General features: G+C 42.2%; 1 protein-coding gene across 1 annotated transcript in view; it reads right to left on the bottom strand.

Moving 5' to 3' along the window:
* The window catches only part of Rchy1 (Ring finger and CHY zinc finger domain containing 1), a 45,514-nt gene that overhangs the window by 25,462 nt on the left and 3,019 nt on the right, over positions 1-17,033 (bottom strand). Inside the window, exons 2-3 of the mRNA XM_080281455.1 lie at positions 8,497-8,664; positions 2,977-3,132 (exon numbers count right to left, since the gene is read on the bottom strand). Coding sequence (XP_080137581.1) covers positions 2,977-3,132; positions 8,497-8,664 — 324 coding nt within the window. The remainder of the gene's footprint in view (positions 1-2,976; positions 3,133-8,496; positions 8,665-17,033) is intronic.

Raw genomic sequence — 17,033 nt, 5'->3', positions numbered from 1 at the left:
CTAAGCCACAGGCTCCCAAGCTTTTCTCGGCCATTCCCCACTTTTGTCACAAAATCTTTGATGATTCCTTCCTCCCCACTCCAAAAAGGGGGAATTCCCTTCTTTAGACTTATTTTAAATAACTCAAAATTTTATACTCGTTCATCTCCATTCAGCAGTAATCTTTTATGCATAAGCGCAGGAAATCTAGTGGCATTATGGGGACTTTCCAAAGTTTTGGGAATATTTTAGAAAGTTATTAAGAGGTTGGTGGGGGAGTCCACCATCCACTCACTCGATGTAGTGCTGCTATCAGATGCCGGCCCTTTCCTCTCTTCCTTCTTTCTGTCCTTCCTCTTCTTTCTTTCTTTCCTTCATTCATTCTTCTTCATTCTATCTATGAGCGACTCTACACTGGGTGACAAGCCAAATGGCTTCCTGTACACAAGGAAACCATTTACTATGCTGAGTGGTAACCATATAACCAAATTTGGTGCCTGGTGGTTTAGTTTGTAATTAACCCTTCATGCGGATAAGTCAATAAGTTTTGTAGGACATGACGCACCTGCTTTTTTCCCCTCCCCCCACCCGCCACATGTTCCACATATGTGTGTTCTCGGCTTGTTTTCACCACCCAAACATATTTATTTTGCCACAAAACCCACATATTCCTATTCATTGATGTTTGTTCTACACGATAAGCAAAAAAAAAACAAAAAAAACACTCTATACATACATTAGGGCCGTGTGAATAAACATTCAAGAGCATACATTTCACTTCCCAACATCATAAGTCAAATGTTTACTACTCAATCTCTACATGTTATACCATCACTGGAATGAGAATTTTATTAGCTTTCGAATGCCAGAGGCCCCAGTTTGATACAAGGTATGATGTTCGAGTAATAAGCGAAAAAGTAAAACCCATTTCCGACAGACAACAGATTTTTTTATTCGGGGAGCTCTAGTAAAAAACTTTTCGTGCCACTGTCATGTTTTTATCATCCAATGCAGAATTTAATTGGCTTTCATTTGAGCTCACAACAGTGATCCTAGGCCTCATATTTTTTTTTTTGGAAAAAAAAAAAAAAAAACTACGGTGCACCCATGCCGTGTCGTGACTGTAGGGCAGTTTCCTGCCTTCCTCTAAGCTACTGCACTGCACGTATTTCACCAATTCTTTTGTACACTAGATATGTACACTATATTCACATGATTCACTGTCACTATTATTATAGCTGAATACTCACATTTGGTGCAGGATAAAGGCAGTGTGGTTGATTATAAACAGTAGCATAATCTGCATTGGGCCAACAGTTCATAACGACCAGGATTGCTTCACAAACACCAAATATCCTATTGCAAACACCAAATCTAATCACAACAGTGCCCAAACACTATACACAAGCACTACTGGTATAGTGAAATGTGTTGCATGGTCGGGACGGGAGTAAGAGTGGAAATTTAAAGGGACAGAGTCGTGCAGTACCTTCCCCACTCACAGCTCATTTGGTACTGAATAACTTGTCCGCTCTCTTGCTGGTATCGAGACCCACAGTTGCCAACTCATTACTTTTGACAAGGAGCAGGGAAGCTATGACACCTCCAAAAATGACGCTGATCATGCAAATTTCCCTCTGACGAAAGTTTTTATGCTTTAATGATGCCAAAAGCGTTAATGAGTATAGTCGCTGCCACATCCATATGACGACAAACGCGTCATCGTGTACGAAGGGGTTAAGGTGCTCCAATTGGATTGGGCTGGTGCAGGTTTATATCCAAGGAGTGGTTGGGGTTTATTGCACATGTAATACTGCTCAGGGATGAATGAGGCTAGTCACTCTCATCTTAAATGTCAGGACCAACTTGCCTAGCCCTGGGCTCCTACACTCCTTACAGGGTAACACTGGAATAGATGATGGAAAGATGGATGGATGCAGCTTTATGAACCATGATAAATACTTGAAGATCAAAATTCAGATCTCACTGTCAAAAAGTCCAAATTAAAAGTCAGATGCATTTGACCATAAAATATATTAAATCTTTAACCCGCCCCATCCCGACGTTTTTGGACTTTTTTTTTTTTTTTTTTTTTTTGCTCAAACATCTGCTTTTGGTGAGAAACATCGAAAATTCATAGAGAAATCGCTCACCTGAGGTTTAAAATACCGGATTTAGGTGCGAGTACTTCCTTACCTGACTGGGTTTTCTAACAGGCTGGCACCAAAGAAAACAAGTTCTATGGGAGGGTAACTATTTTATCCACTCATAAACAGTATTTATTTATTTACTTGGTATGAATTTATATGTAGTACAAGAGTATATTGGTTTTCAAACAGTAATATAGGCATTATAAGCATTGTTTCACTAACTCATCACCATTTATGACCTATTTTTTTCCCACATTACCTGATCATCATTTCTGACTGCTTCTTCCTCTAATGCTGTGTAAACTTTGTCCTCCACATTGTCATCGATTGGGGAATCACTCTGGCCCTGAATGTCTTTATTGGCCAGGTCACTGGTAACAGGTGAATTGCCGAGACAATGGCGTGCAGGGGGGGGGGGAGAGGTTATGCGGTGTAAGGCATTGTTCCTGCTTGGCATCTTGTAGAGGACTAGAGGAAGGTGTCCCGTGTATACGCGCCAAAAATCACTCACGAAAATTGAAAATTGTGCAAATTAGGGACCTTGCAATGTTGCCGTGTTAATTCACGTCGCCGGGACGGCGCGGGTTAAGCAACAGTCCATGAAAAAAATTCATCTTTGGCCATTTTGGCCTTATTCATTTATTCCGGAGGAGGGGGGAGACTTACTGCCTCCCCCCCTCAATGGGAACCCTTGATATACCAAGTCTATCCAAAGCTTGCGAATATTAGCATGCAGAGGGATATGAGTATCACCAGAGGATTGGGTGACTTTCCTATTTCTGACTATGCTGTACTGCCAACAGTTGGATGATGTTCCACATACAATGAAAGCCTATACAATACTTGCCTTGTGTGAGTCCCTGATGCTCTTAGGGAGACAGAGATCACAAATACTGCAGTGGAAGAACTTGTCTCGCTCCCCAACACGACACAAGCCACACCCATCACAGTGGTATTGACCTTTGTCCTCATCATCAAATAACTTGCATATGCTGCAAAAGTACTGGAAAAAAAAAGTAAAGGAAGCACATTAAAACTCACTGCATCTTAAAAACGATCCATCTCTTCACTCCGATGACATACTGTATTTTAGTCTTTCTATCATCTTCCGGACCTCTTTTCCCACCCTAGAGGGGAATAAGGAGTAGCAACATCCAGATAGCTGTTTGCCCAATTCAATGGGCCATGATTCCAATCACTCATTATTCAAGCCCATGGAATCCTGGCTCAATCTGATAGGCTAAAAAATTTCACCAAAGTCTGTAGCTTCACATATACAGGAAGTCCCCGATAAACAAAAGGGTTAGGTACCTTTAAAATCTTTTGTATATCGATTTTTCGTATATTGAAGCATTTTTTTCCCCATACGAAACTAAGAAAATGAGGAGATGCATTCCAGAAGCCCCCCCCCAAAACTGTCAACTAACTACTCTGTACTGTACTAGGCTGGTTGTAAGCTCTGAAATCTATAGTAGAAATGCTAATAAAAGCTAAATGAACTTTAAGCAGTTGTTTATTTATCAAATTACTGAGTAAATAACAGAAGACAGTACTGTACAGTATAATTATAAAGGTGAGGCCCAATCTCACTCATGCCCTGGCCTTCCTCATGCCTCTTGATAATTTCGAGTTTGCGCTCCAGTGTCAGGGTTCGGTGTTGCTTCTTCTTGAGAGGCTCCACAGATGATGATGATGAAGGTGAAGGACACTTGTGTGGCATGTTGCAAGATGCAAAAGATTCTTAGAGTACAGAAGGCTCGCACGACACAGCTGGGGAGTGAGGGCAGACTGGGACGAAGTGGGGTAGTTGCTTATCTCGCCATACATGATAGTGGTGCTACGGTTGGTCATGTGCCAAATTTGAATCATTTTCTTGCAGCGCTTTTCATACCATCAAAGCATATGCCTTGCATATAGAAAATTTGTCCTATATTTTTCACTTTCCTAACATCGAAGTTTCGTATATTGGGGACTTCCTGTACTTATCTGACCAAGTCAACCTGAATGCTGTCATGTTAAAAAGTGGTGCCAGATCCCTGATCATTCACTTCTTCGCACAAAATTCACCCAGCCAGCTCGATCTCTTGTCAGTCTTTTAACCTCGCCATCTTCCATACCTAACCTAAAGGTGAATGTAGGGAAGAGTAAAGTGATGGTCTTTGAGAGAGGTGAAGTTAGTGAATGTACAGCAAGGTTAGATGGTGAGGAATTGGAAAATGTGAGTACGTTTCAGTATTTGGGTAGTGTGATGAGTAAGGATGGAGGTTTGGAGTGTGAAGTGCTTGAAAGGGTACAGCAGGGAAGAAAGGTTGCTGGTTCCTTGAAAGCAGTGATAAGAAACAGGGAAGTGAGCATGGAAGTGAAAAAGTTACTACATGATAGTATTGTGATACCAACTCTAACGTACGGAAGTGAAGCTTGGACATTGTTGGAAGGACACAAGTCAAGAGTGAGAGCAGTGGAAATGAGTTATTTAAGAGGAGCCTGTGGAGTCACGTGGAGAGACAGGCTGACGAATGAGGATATAAAGGAGCGTTGTGGTGTGGATGTGGATGTGATAGGAAGCGTTATGAGGAACACACTGAGGTGGTTTGGCCATGTGGAGAGGATGGAGGGCGAAAGACTGACGAAGAGAGTGTATGTGAGTGAGGTGGAGGGGGGAAGAGGGAGGGGGAGGCCGAGGATGAGATGGAGGGATGGGGTGGAGAGGTATATGAGAGAGGGGGGTGTGAGTTGGGAGCAGGGCAGTGAAATGGCGGGGGACAGGGCGACTTGGAGGCGATTTGTTTGTGGCCACCCCAAACGGGATTGAGGCGTCTGGCAATAGATAGATAGATAGATCTTCCATACCTCTCTTCCTCACACACTCATCCACCATAATCCTTCCACCTTCTCCTTGGCCTACCTCACCTCCTTCCTCCTTCAAATTCACACAGATATATCATTTTCATCAATCTATTGTCATCCACTGTCTCCACATAACCATACCATGTCAGTACACTCTCTTCGATTCTGGTGTCTACTGACCTCTTCCCTCTGTATCTTTACCGAATCACATTATTCCGCATCCTATCCACTCTCTGTGCTCCACATACATTCCTCAGCAGTCCCATCTCCACTGCTTTTACTCTTGACTTTTCATTTTCATGCCACACCACAGTCTTACACAAAGCCGGCATTAACACTCCTCCATGTGAGTCTCGCACAGCTGCAGCATTCAAGCCTCTGTTTCTTTTCGAAGCCTTCATAGCACCAGCCACCTTCTTTCCTTATGTCACTCTACTTTCCACTTCTTTTGCACATTTTCCTCTCTTTTCTATCACTGTACCCAGGTACAGTATTTGAACTCTCTCACCAATTCCAGTCTCACGCCACTCACTGTAACATTACACTAGGGGTCACTTTCTTTCTCAAAAACCAAGACTCCACTCTTTTCTACATTTGCTCTCAAGGTACGATGCTCACACACATGTACAAAATGCTGCACTAATCTACCAAGTTCTTGTCCGGTATTTGCAAGTAGCACTGCATCAGCATACATCAAATTTGAGATATTCCATCCATCACCATTCTATCCCCACATGGATATACAACTCATGTAACACTGGAGAAACATATTGCAGTGAAGGGGTTAGAAATCATCTCCATTAAACTCTTTCACTATGAACAGTCTTTCCAGCCATATAAAACCGTCACGTGATAGGAAGGATATATTATATATTATATCACAGAATGAAAGACTGACTAAGAGGGTGTATATAGGTGAGGTGGAGGGAGGGAGAGGGAAAGGGAGAGGTAGACCGAGGATGAGGTGGAGGGATGGAGTTGAGAGGTATATGAGGGAGAGGGGGATGAGTTGGGGGGAGGGCAGTCAAATGGTGGGTGACAGAGCGACTTGGAGGCGTTTTGTCTGCGGCCACCCTTTGCGGGATTAGGGCGTCGGGCTGTAGACAGATAGATAGATATCACAGAAATGGTGGTAGGTGGTGGCAACCATCATCCATTCGCCTGATGTAGTGCTGCTTACTTCCTCTTTATCATTCTTTTTCTGTCTGCCCTCCTGACTTCCTATTTCTCCCACCTGTCCTGATACATTTTATTACAGTACTCTTATTTCCTGGTGGCTTTATATTAAGTGACAAGACTAATGATTTCCTGTACACCAGGAATCTATTTACAAGGCTGGGTGGTAACCAATTAACCAAAACATACATGTTCCCTGCGTGTCAACAAGTGGGTTGGGAGAAGGTTAGTGCCTCTCCCCATGAAATAACTGACTTAGACAAACGGCCACCCCTTACGGGATTGAGGCATCTGGCTACAGATAGAAAAACTGAAATGAAGCAGTTAACATAATCATCCTGCTTTACAATGAAGAAACCTTTAACCTCATCAACACTCCTAATGATTTTGATAAGCTTTAGACTGACCAACTATAATGATGGTGTTAGAAATAGTCTTAAAGTAACCCTTTCTGACCAAATGTCTGTCACTGAAAGTAGGGTAAAAAAAAAATCACTGTCTGAAGGTAGCAATGACATAACAGAATGTAACAAGATTGGAAAGGTTAATCCAAATCTAATCACAATGGCTTATTGAACAAAATGTAAGGTAATGGATTTACTGTGGATCTTAAATACGAATTGTGAAATTTAGTTCTGAAAACAAAGAATACTGGTAGGCTAATCATGGGAAACCAACTGCTAAGACTGATGTACATGGGCATAATCTTTTTCAGAATTTCCTGATAACCAGATTCACTGGTACTATCTGCTCTCATCTGACTGACATAATACAGTTCCACGGTACAAGCCTGTTGCAACTCCTGTGGAAGTAAAAAAGTAATGGTAAAGAGATACTGCACTGACCAGAAAGTGAAATTGTTCTCAGTTACCTGCATTCAGCATGACCAAACAAAACTCCTTAAAATCATTCATATCTTTTTCTCAATATCAATTCACAATAACATCCAGCTTTCTCTTAAGGAACTCCTGTATTAGGGCTGCCTACAGTACAGCTAGTCATCTATATGCTGGAAGCTGCAGTAAATGCTAAAGCCAATGAAATATTTTGCAATAACTTCCAGGAACTGTTGGAAAAACGAAATATCAGATATGCAATAATATCGGTAATTGTTTGAGTGTCTCAAGTAAGTCTGCTTACTTGTGACTGTGACTGAGTTTTCTGCCTATAAGCAATTGTTGAGTACTGTAACGTATTTCACTTTTATGGTTGTATTTCCTAGGGTTGTTACTAGCCAACCACCTACTTCCGACATTTAACTGTGAAACAACATTGGAAACACAAACACATCAGTAGTTATTAATACATATAATCATATCATTCAGTTAATGACGAGTATAAGTGATATTGGATTCACTGTAGCTCCAGCTGCACCAGTGCAACACTAGGCATTTTGGGGGAAGTTTTTGATGGCTGTATGCCCTTACTATCATTAACCCTAACTGGAGCCTCAGGTTTGAATTTGGAGCTTTCCTTCTCCTAAGCCACCCACCAAATAAAACTGAGTCCAGCCACCCCCACAGAACAGATTGTACAGTAGTTGCAGAAAAGAGAAATATGTGTAATATTCTCATCCTACAGTATACTTTGAATGCATCAATGTGGTCAAGTTTCCTAAGTGTTATGAAAGACAAGCTACCTGGCCTTTGGCCCCAGACCACTCCCATGGTAGTACCTCCTAAAGAAATTGATATAATATCCCTTCAATTATTATTTATGCAAAAACATGAACTTCTACAATTACCGTGCTTTTTCATAGTGCAGTATATTCTGCAGCTACAAGATGATCTGAATCATTCTAAGAGGGCCCAATATACCTAATCCTTCCAGTATGAAAAGTCTACCCAAAGGTACATAAAATCATCTTGTGACAGCAAGAATAAAATGTAATATGTTAATCCACTGATGGGTTTCAAATAATCATAATTAATCCACCCATCAACCATCTAATCCTTCACTGCCCCATCAGGAGCATACGGGCCCTGGGTTAGGTTACTTAGCTCAGACATTTAATCCCTTCAGTCTATTTATTTTCTACCTTATTCCTATTATCTCTTCATTATTTTAAGCTATGGAGAGACAATTTGTAGAGATGAAGTAAGAAAGTCACCATACACCCCTTCGCCATCTGATGCTTTTCTTTAAGCTGAATAAAACTGTCTGGAGGTGGCAAGAATAAAATATGTGTCACCAGACTAATGAGGTTAAAGTGAGAAAGAACAACCACTTGGCCCCAAGTGGCATTATGTGAGCAATAAACCCCATCCCCTCAAGGACTTACACCCAGCTGGTGAGCCATAACTCACAGCTAAATGCACATACTGTAATTATCACCCACACTTACACGGCCAAAGATGACTCCACATGATGCGCTGGTACAGGTACTTGCTATGGGCTGCTCTGTGCCACATGCCAAACACTCCACTCGGGAAATGTTGGCTCGGTCCAGCGGGTGGGATTCCACCTCATCATGACAAAATCGACACACATAGTTTGTCTTGCAGCAAGGGCTCTGAGGGTAAGGAAGGTTACAATTAATGGTATTTTCTGAGAATTCATCTAAGGATGCACTGACTATATTGCTATATGCAAGGGTGCAGTAGCAATGATGCTACTAGTGCAATTGTATTAAATGGAAGATAAGGCATATCTGACAACAGGTGTAACACTAGATTCCTTATACTGTATTAATCTTACAAGCATATACGGCCATCGCTGAACTGCTTCTGTTGTTATCTACTGTACGTTTCGCTGTTAGGGTATATAGTACGAGCAGTTATTATGTAAACTAAAAACTGCATCTAGAGTGCATTCCTCAGCATTGTTTACATAATAATAATTTTCAAAATGCTCCCACATAAGAGTGATGTTTGCACAACCACTTCATTAGCAAATATTACTATAGTATTCCTTTCCTGTTGTTACTGCTCACAAATCTGCCAAAGGCAACAAAAGCAGCTTTATGCCACACACATCCCTCTTCAAAAGACTGAAACATTGCTTCTGTTTTGAAGATTCTGGTTGCTACATGCAACCACATCTGACTAGATGCCCTTCCTTAAGTTAATCACTGATTCTTGAGTGGGGACGAACATTTATTTTCCATGCCCACAATACACACAGAGATTGGCTGATGATGCTTGGACCAGACATTATTAGAATACAGTACAGCACATTCAGTTTAAAATGTGGATGGGTCTATTGCATAACAATTTACCAGAAACTGAGTCAAACATACCAGTAACATGGATTTTATGGGGATATGCTTATGGCTAAGGGTAATCCACCCGACAAAGTCTAAAAACAAGTTTCCAACTCACCTAAAATGGCACAATAGTAATTTCCCTTCACTTGCTGCTTACACTCTAACACCACACTATTGTTCCATCACTGACATTAACTTACACTGTTCAAAATAGGGAAGTGTATTTGGTAAGGGGGAGGTAGGATGTGAGCCTTTTACAGCTGGGTGCTGTAAGCTCCCTCCAGTAAATAATATTGAAATCAGGCCAATATTTGGCCAAATGCAGTCGGTAACAGATACCAGAGCACTAATCAATGATTCAGAATGCAGTATTCCCAATATAATATTCTTCTTTTACTTTAACTAAACATGTTTGGTGTGTGCCATCTTCACAGTCTCCTCTGAATCCCCAGCTCTAAGCAAGTACAGTATAGTACATGAAAATTTTATAACCAGCACATGAATGGTTATGTAGTGATACGTAGATGGGCCGAGTGCCGAAAGCGTGAGACATTCAGCTAGGGGGTCTGGGGTTAGCTGCATTTTTTTACTTTTCCCAGATTAGGACTGCCAAAATTGGGGTGTGCCTTATATGCCCGAAAATAAGGTATGTTTGCTTTTTAGTACCATATATATTTGGTATGTGTCACATGATAGATTAAATATCTTTATACACAATAGTACAGTAAAGAAATACAAACAACTGAGCACTAATAGATTCCTAGTATGTTTATTCACTAATTATTAATTAATCTAAATAATTTTTCTTTGCAATAACGTCCGAATTCACTCCAAGTCCGAATTCACCCCAGTTTATGGTACTGTACTAGGTTTGAGGGACAGCTATTTGTAAAAGAAAATTTCCTCAAGCAATGGTTACATGGGATATTCTTTAGCCATCCTCGCTCCTGGAATTGCTGTTTTCCTCAATATACGTACATCCTAATGGGCCCCATACACGGTAAATCATGACTATGCAGGTATAACCTTTGAGTACGGGTGTGACTGAAGGCTTGCACAAATAACTGAGGAGTATCTAAAATGGCTTGATATTTTCTTGTCAATCATGATGCTTATGTAGCCATGCCTGACGGTGTGTGGGAATGATTGCACAATCATTGTCTTGTACAATGGCCTCATGTGTGACTTTTTATCTTTTCTTATGCCAGGCAGGATTGGATGAAGCAGAGAAAGACAGATTTTGGGATGATTTAATACGTGTAGTAGGTGGAATGCGGGAGGGCTATAATGCCCTCTACATAAATATGATTATTTATCAGTGTGTTGTCCCAGATGATTGGCTGAAGAGTGTAATTGTAAATGTGTATAAAGGGAAGGGTGATGCCCTGGAAAGAGGAAATCATAGAGGTATAAAGCTTTTAGATCAGATAATGAAGGTAATGGAGAGAGTTTTGGAAGTTATGATTAAAGAAAGAGTGAATATTGATGAGATGCAGTCTGAGTTTATGCCAGGTAGGAGGACCACTGATGCCATATTCATTGTTCGACAGCTTCAGGAAAAATATATTGGTAGGAGAAGGGATCTGTATTTTGTTTTTGTTGATTTGGAAAAGGCCTTTGACAGAGTCCCTAGAGAGATGGTGAAGTGGGTAATGAGAAAGCTTGGTTTGGAGAAGAGCCTGGTTAGGGTGGTTATGGCTATGTATGTGGGTGCTCGCATCCAGGTAAGAGTGAATGGAGATTTGAGCAATGAGTTTTCCATGAATGTTGGTGTGCAGCAGGGGCCAGTTTTGAGTCCCATGTTGTTTATCATGGTACTTGAAGCCCTCTCACGTGACTTTAGAAACGGACTCCTGTGGGAGATGTTGTATGCTGATGATTTGGTGTTGATTGCAAAGAAGGAAAGGGAGGCGGAAGAAAGGTTTAGGAAGTGGAGAGATGGTATGGGGCACAAGGGCTTAAGGGTAAATGCAGATAAAACAAAAGTGATGATATCTAGGGTTGGTGGCAGTACTGTCAAAGACAAGGGAGAGTGGCCATGTGCAGTTTGCCACAAGGGTGTGGGAAGTAATTCCATCCTGTGCGGTGTTTGTGATAAATGGGTGCACAAGAGATGTAGTGGTATCAGAAGTAGACTACGAGATAATGCTGATTTTATGTGTACGGTGTGTTGGGGAGAGCAGGTGGAGATTGTCAGGCCTGAAAAGACTGAACTTGCTGGTGAATCTCAAGTTTTGTTATTTGGGAGACATGTTGAGTGCTGGAGGTGGGGCTGGAGCTAGCTCTGCAGCTAGGGTGAGAAGTGGTTGGAAAAAGTCCAGGGAGCTCTTGCCTCTCCTGACACTGAGAGGACTCTCCCTACGTGCTAAGGGGTCTTTGTATGCAGCATGTGTTAGAAGTGTAATGCTGTATGGTAGTGAGACCTGGGCAGTAAAGAAGGTGGATTATCGCCGGCTCAGACATACAGAAATGACAATGATTCGGTGGATGTGTAGTGTGTCCTTGCATGCAAGATCTGGGGGGGCTCGATTTACGATGGAAGAGTTGAAAGGTAGGATGGGACCGGAGTGTATTGGTGTTGTGCTGAGGAGAGGTAGATTGAGATGGTTTGGAAATGTGGTGATGATGAGGGATGATAACTGGGTGAGGAAGGTGAGAAGTGTTAATATTGGGGGTGGGGTTATGAGGGGTAGACCCAGAAAGACATGGGACGAGGTCATTAAGTGTGACCTCAGGGTTAAGGGACTGAACAGGGAGGCTGCAATGGATCATGCAGCATGGAGAGCCGCCATTAGGTGACCAAGGCTGACGCATCCAAGCATGCTGGAGCCTTTAAAAACGAAACGAAATGAAACGATGCTATTCATTCATCAACACTCTTTTATCTTTTTTGTTTTTCTTGGGCACTATGTCTTTTACAGCATGGACACAGCTAAGGCTTATAAAATGGGGTTGCCATGGGGTGGGCAAGTCTAGTTATGGGAGAACTCTTCTAAGGAGGCTGGGGATATTCCCTTGGATATTTGCAGTGGCCACTGGGTTGGCCAGGTACATTTCAGGGATGATTAATACCAGTTACACCACCCCATTGGCTATCACTTCTCAAGAACAAGAATTACTGCTATACATGCAACTTCAATACTCATCTTTAGAGGGTGTGCCACAAATGATAAAGGTCACTAGTGTATGACCAAAACCAATGAATCCACAATCACCATGACTGTGCAGTCATGACTGACTGTGTATAGGCCCTTTAAAATTATGGCAATAACTGGATTTAGAATTTTTGGATGGTTGTGTCCATCTGAATGCAAAAGACAATTATAACTGTGGTCAAATGCATGCTATATTATATGGTATTCAATTACCATACTCCAGCCATCCACCCATCATCCAATCCTATGTCGCCCCATGAGAAGCGTAGGAACCCAGGGCTAGGCAAGTTGGTCCTGACATTAACCCCTTAAACGCGGATCGTCTCGTTTGCGACGCTCGGCAAAAAGGACATAACGGCGGATCGTCGCATTTGCAATTATAGTAAATTTTGAATAACTGCGGGCAAGCAGACTCCAGCTGGTATTGTCTATCAGTACCACCACCCTTTAGCTACAATTAACATACTTTACCTTTGTACTACTGACCTCAGTTGTTGCCAAGTATCGCGTTTTTCCCCCGTCCCCCCCCCACCACGGCCCGGCCAGCCTGGCTGTGATACATGGCAGCGCTCTGAGTGCTCAGAACTGTAAATCTGCGCTCTCCTCTCACAAGCAGTTTATGCTAATAGAAAACGCTTGTTTCCCCAGTTGTAACACTAGCTTTTTTTCTCACGGTTTGCCCCTGTTTAGCGTCAGTTTACCGCAGGCTTTCAAAGTGACATTATGGCGAGTTCTAGCTCTTCCGAGTCAGTGCAAGCGGCTGACAGGAACGAGAATAAAGCGGCGGGCGTAAGGCAGAATAAAAAGCGCGCCGTGGTGATCTTTTGGGAAGTAATATGATTGAAAATACAGTAACGTAGTATACATGTTTTTAGCTGTGAAAATGGAAATGTTTGTTGAGTGACGGGAAGACCGCCGCCGCGGTGCATGTCGGCCGTATGCTCCGTTGATTTTAGCCTTATTTTCAGTGCTTATTGTACAAATACGGATTCCAAACTACCTTTACGTTGTAGTATAAAGTTTACTGTGACAGAATGAGGCTGTGGTAGAGGGGAAACCAGGTTGCTGGAGGTGTGAAAGTGAAGATTTGGTTACCCAACTTTGCAAGTCTCCACAAGTCCTTGGGTAGTCCACGAAGGCTCAACACCTGTCTCTGGAGAAAGCTGAATGTAAGTACTATCTGCCATACCAAGTATAATGTTCTAGGGTTAATCTCTGATTTTTGGCTAATATTTTCCTACAGGTACTCAGAACGCGATACAACCCCGCCACTCAGGGGAAATTGACTGTTTACGGCCGCGTTTAAGTGGTTAAAATGACAGTGACCAGCCTCACTCATCCCCGAGTGGCATTACGTGAGCAATAAACCCCAGCCACCCCTTGGATATAAAGCTACAGAGGCTCAATCAGATTGGAGCATCTTAATTATTCACTAAACCACCAGGCACCATAATTTGGTTATATGGTTACCACCCAGTGTAGTAAATGCTTTCTTGGTGTACAGGCAACCATTTGGCTTGTCACTCAGTGTAGACTTACCCATAGGCAGAAGAAAGAGGAAAGAATGAAGGAAAGACAGAAGAGGGAGTGTAATGTCACCCACCGGCAGAAGGAAGAGGAAAGAATGAAGGAACGAAAGACTGAAGAGGGAGTTTAATGTCAACCGCCAGCAGAAGGAAGAGGAAAGAATGAAGGAAAGACAGAGGAAGGAAAGAAGGAAGAGAGGAAAAGGCATACCAAATGTAATATAAATTTCTGTGTTTCATGATCACACAATATATTAATATTACTACTGTACTGATAAAATACTCAAATAATAATAATACAGGTACTCACATTTTCCAATTCCTCACCATCCAACCTCGCTGTACATTCACTGATTTCACCTCTCTCAAAGACCATCACTTTACTCTTCCCTACATTCACCTTTAGATTCCGTTTCTTACACACTCTCTCAAACTCATCCACCAAGCCTTGCAGCTCCCCTTCGTCTTCACTCAACTACACGGTATCATCAGCAAACAACAGTACAGGGAGTTTCCAAACACTATCCTCTCTCACCAGGGCCACTCCAACATCCACTACCCTACCTTGTACCTCTTTTATTACCCCATCCATGTACAGATTGAACAACCATGGAGACATGACACATCCCTGTTTCAAACCAACTTTCAAAGAGAAAAATTCACTTAGTTCACCCTCCACACGCACTGCAGCCTTCACACCATCGTACATACTCTTCACAGCATTCAACAACTTCCCATCTATTCCATATATTCTTAACACTTTCCACAATCCTAGTCTATCCACCCTGTCATATGCTTTCTCCAAATCCATGAAAGTCGCATACAACTTCTTTCCCTTCTCTAGAAACTTTTCCACTAAAGATCTGAGAATGAATATCTGATCTACACAACCTCTTCCCTTCCTAAAGCCTCCCTGTTCTTCTCCAACTAATTTCTCTGTTCTTTCTCTAACTCTGTCAATAAGTATCCTACCATATACTTTTCCTATTATACTAAGAAGACAAATGCCCCTATGATTACCACACTTCTTTTTCCCCTTTTCCTCTGTACAAGGGAATAATTATACCTGACTTCCAATCCTCCGGGACTCTACCTTCCTCCCAGGCCAATCTGCACATCTTCCACATCCATTCTACTACTATCTCTCCCCCATGCTTCAGCATTTCACCACACACTCCATCAATTCCTGGGGCTTTCCCTGATTTAACTTTCTTCATTGCTTCCACAACTTCTATCCTACTGATTTCTTCCTGTCTTCTCACCTCCCTCCTTCTTCCAGCCATTCCCCATCCACTTATACTCGCATTACTTCCATCCTCCACGTTCAACAATTCCTTAAAGTGTTCTCTCCATCTGCTCACTTTTTCTCCCTTCTCCACTAGTAATCTACCATTTTTATCTTTCACTCCCCTGCTAACTTCACTTCCACCCTGTCTTACTCTTTTCACCTCTTTCCAGAACATTTTCTTACAGTCCCTCCACTTTACACTCAAATTCCTTCCAAATTCCTCATCCACTCTCTTCTTACTCTCTCTTACTAATCTTTTCACCTCTCTCTCTCTTTCTACATATAACTCTCTCTTCCGCCTCTCAACTTCTTCCACGCCCCTATTTCTCATCCATTCATTGTATGCTTTCTTCTTTTGTGCCACAGCCCGTTTCACCTCTTCAGTCCACCACGCTGTTCCTTGCACCCCCCTCCGTCTTCTCTTCCTTCCACACACCACATCACATGCTGCACATATTTCTTCTGTAAATATTCTACACACACCTTCCACGTCCCCCATCTGTTCCAACTCATATTTGCCCAATCGTTCCTCCACTTCTCTCTTATACTCTGCCTTTTTCTCATCCTCTTGTAACCTTTCCACTCTCCTTGCAACTACTCCTTCCTCTCGTCTTTCCCTTCTTCTATTCCTCCATCTTACTTGAACTTTAACTCTGGCCACCACCAAGTAGTGGTCAGAAAGTCCACTCCCCCAACCTCTATAAACTGACGTTTATCTTCACTGTTTTAATACTTAAACTGGTGAAGATAAACATCAATCTGCGTGAGTACAGCAATTATTGCTGTACTCATCTGCGTTTGGGTGAAACATACTAGGAAAGAAGATGAAAATTCGTCTTACTCACATGGCAACATTACCTTATTTTGGTATGGATGGGGTATATGTGCAGGAGTAGGTGAGAATGAGAGAGCAAAGGAAGGAGTATGTATAGTTGTGAGTAAAAGATGGAAGAGGAGCATAAGACAGTATGAATCAGTTGGATCAAGGATTGTGTGGGTAAAGTTGAAAGTTGGAATACAAATGTGGGCAATTGTGTGTGTGTATGCGCCAATGCAGTATCGTGCTAGAAGAGTGAGAGAAGAGTTCTGGACAAATGTAGAAGTGTGCATGGAAAAGTTTGGAAGGAATGATAGATTGGTGATATGAATGGTAAAGTTGGGAATGTGAAGGTGGATGGAATAGTTGGTGAGTGGGGTGTGCCTGCTGAGATAGATGAGAATGGGAGTGCGTTAGTGGACACCTGTGCTGGGAGGGGGTTGGTGATAGCCAATACCCTCTTCAGGCATAAAATGATCCACAGGTATACATGGTGAGTGATGAGAAGGGTGGGTGGTGAACTGAGTGAAAGGAAGGCAATGATTGATTATGTGTGTGTGGATGAAAGGATGCGAAGATGTATATTGGATGCAAGAGTTTATAGAGGTTGGGGGAGTGGACTTTCTGACCACTACTTGGTGGTGGCCAGAGTTAAAGTTCAAGTAAGATGGAGGAATAGAAGAAGGGAAAGACGAGAGGAAGGAGTAGTTGCAAGGAGAGTGGAAAGGTTACAAGAGGATGAGAAAAAGGCAGAGTATAAGAGAGAAGTGGAGGAACGATTGGGCAAATATGAGTTGGAGCAGATTGGGGACGTGGAAGGTGTGTGTAGAATATTTACAGAAGAAATATGTGCAGCATGTGATGTGGTGTGTGGAAGGAAGAGAAGACGG

Source organism: Coenobita brevimanus, chromosome 89 (genome assembly GCF_032717465.1).
Source record: "Coenobita brevimanus isolate Jiangsu-jjx chromosome 89, ASM3271746v2, whole genome shotgun sequence".
Classification (NCBI taxonomy): Eukaryota; Metazoa; Arthropoda; class Malacostraca; order Decapoda; family Coenobitidae; genus Coenobita; species Coenobita brevimanus.
Note: the sequence above shows the minus strand (reverse complement) of the source record. Positions and strands in the feature narration are given on the sequence as shown.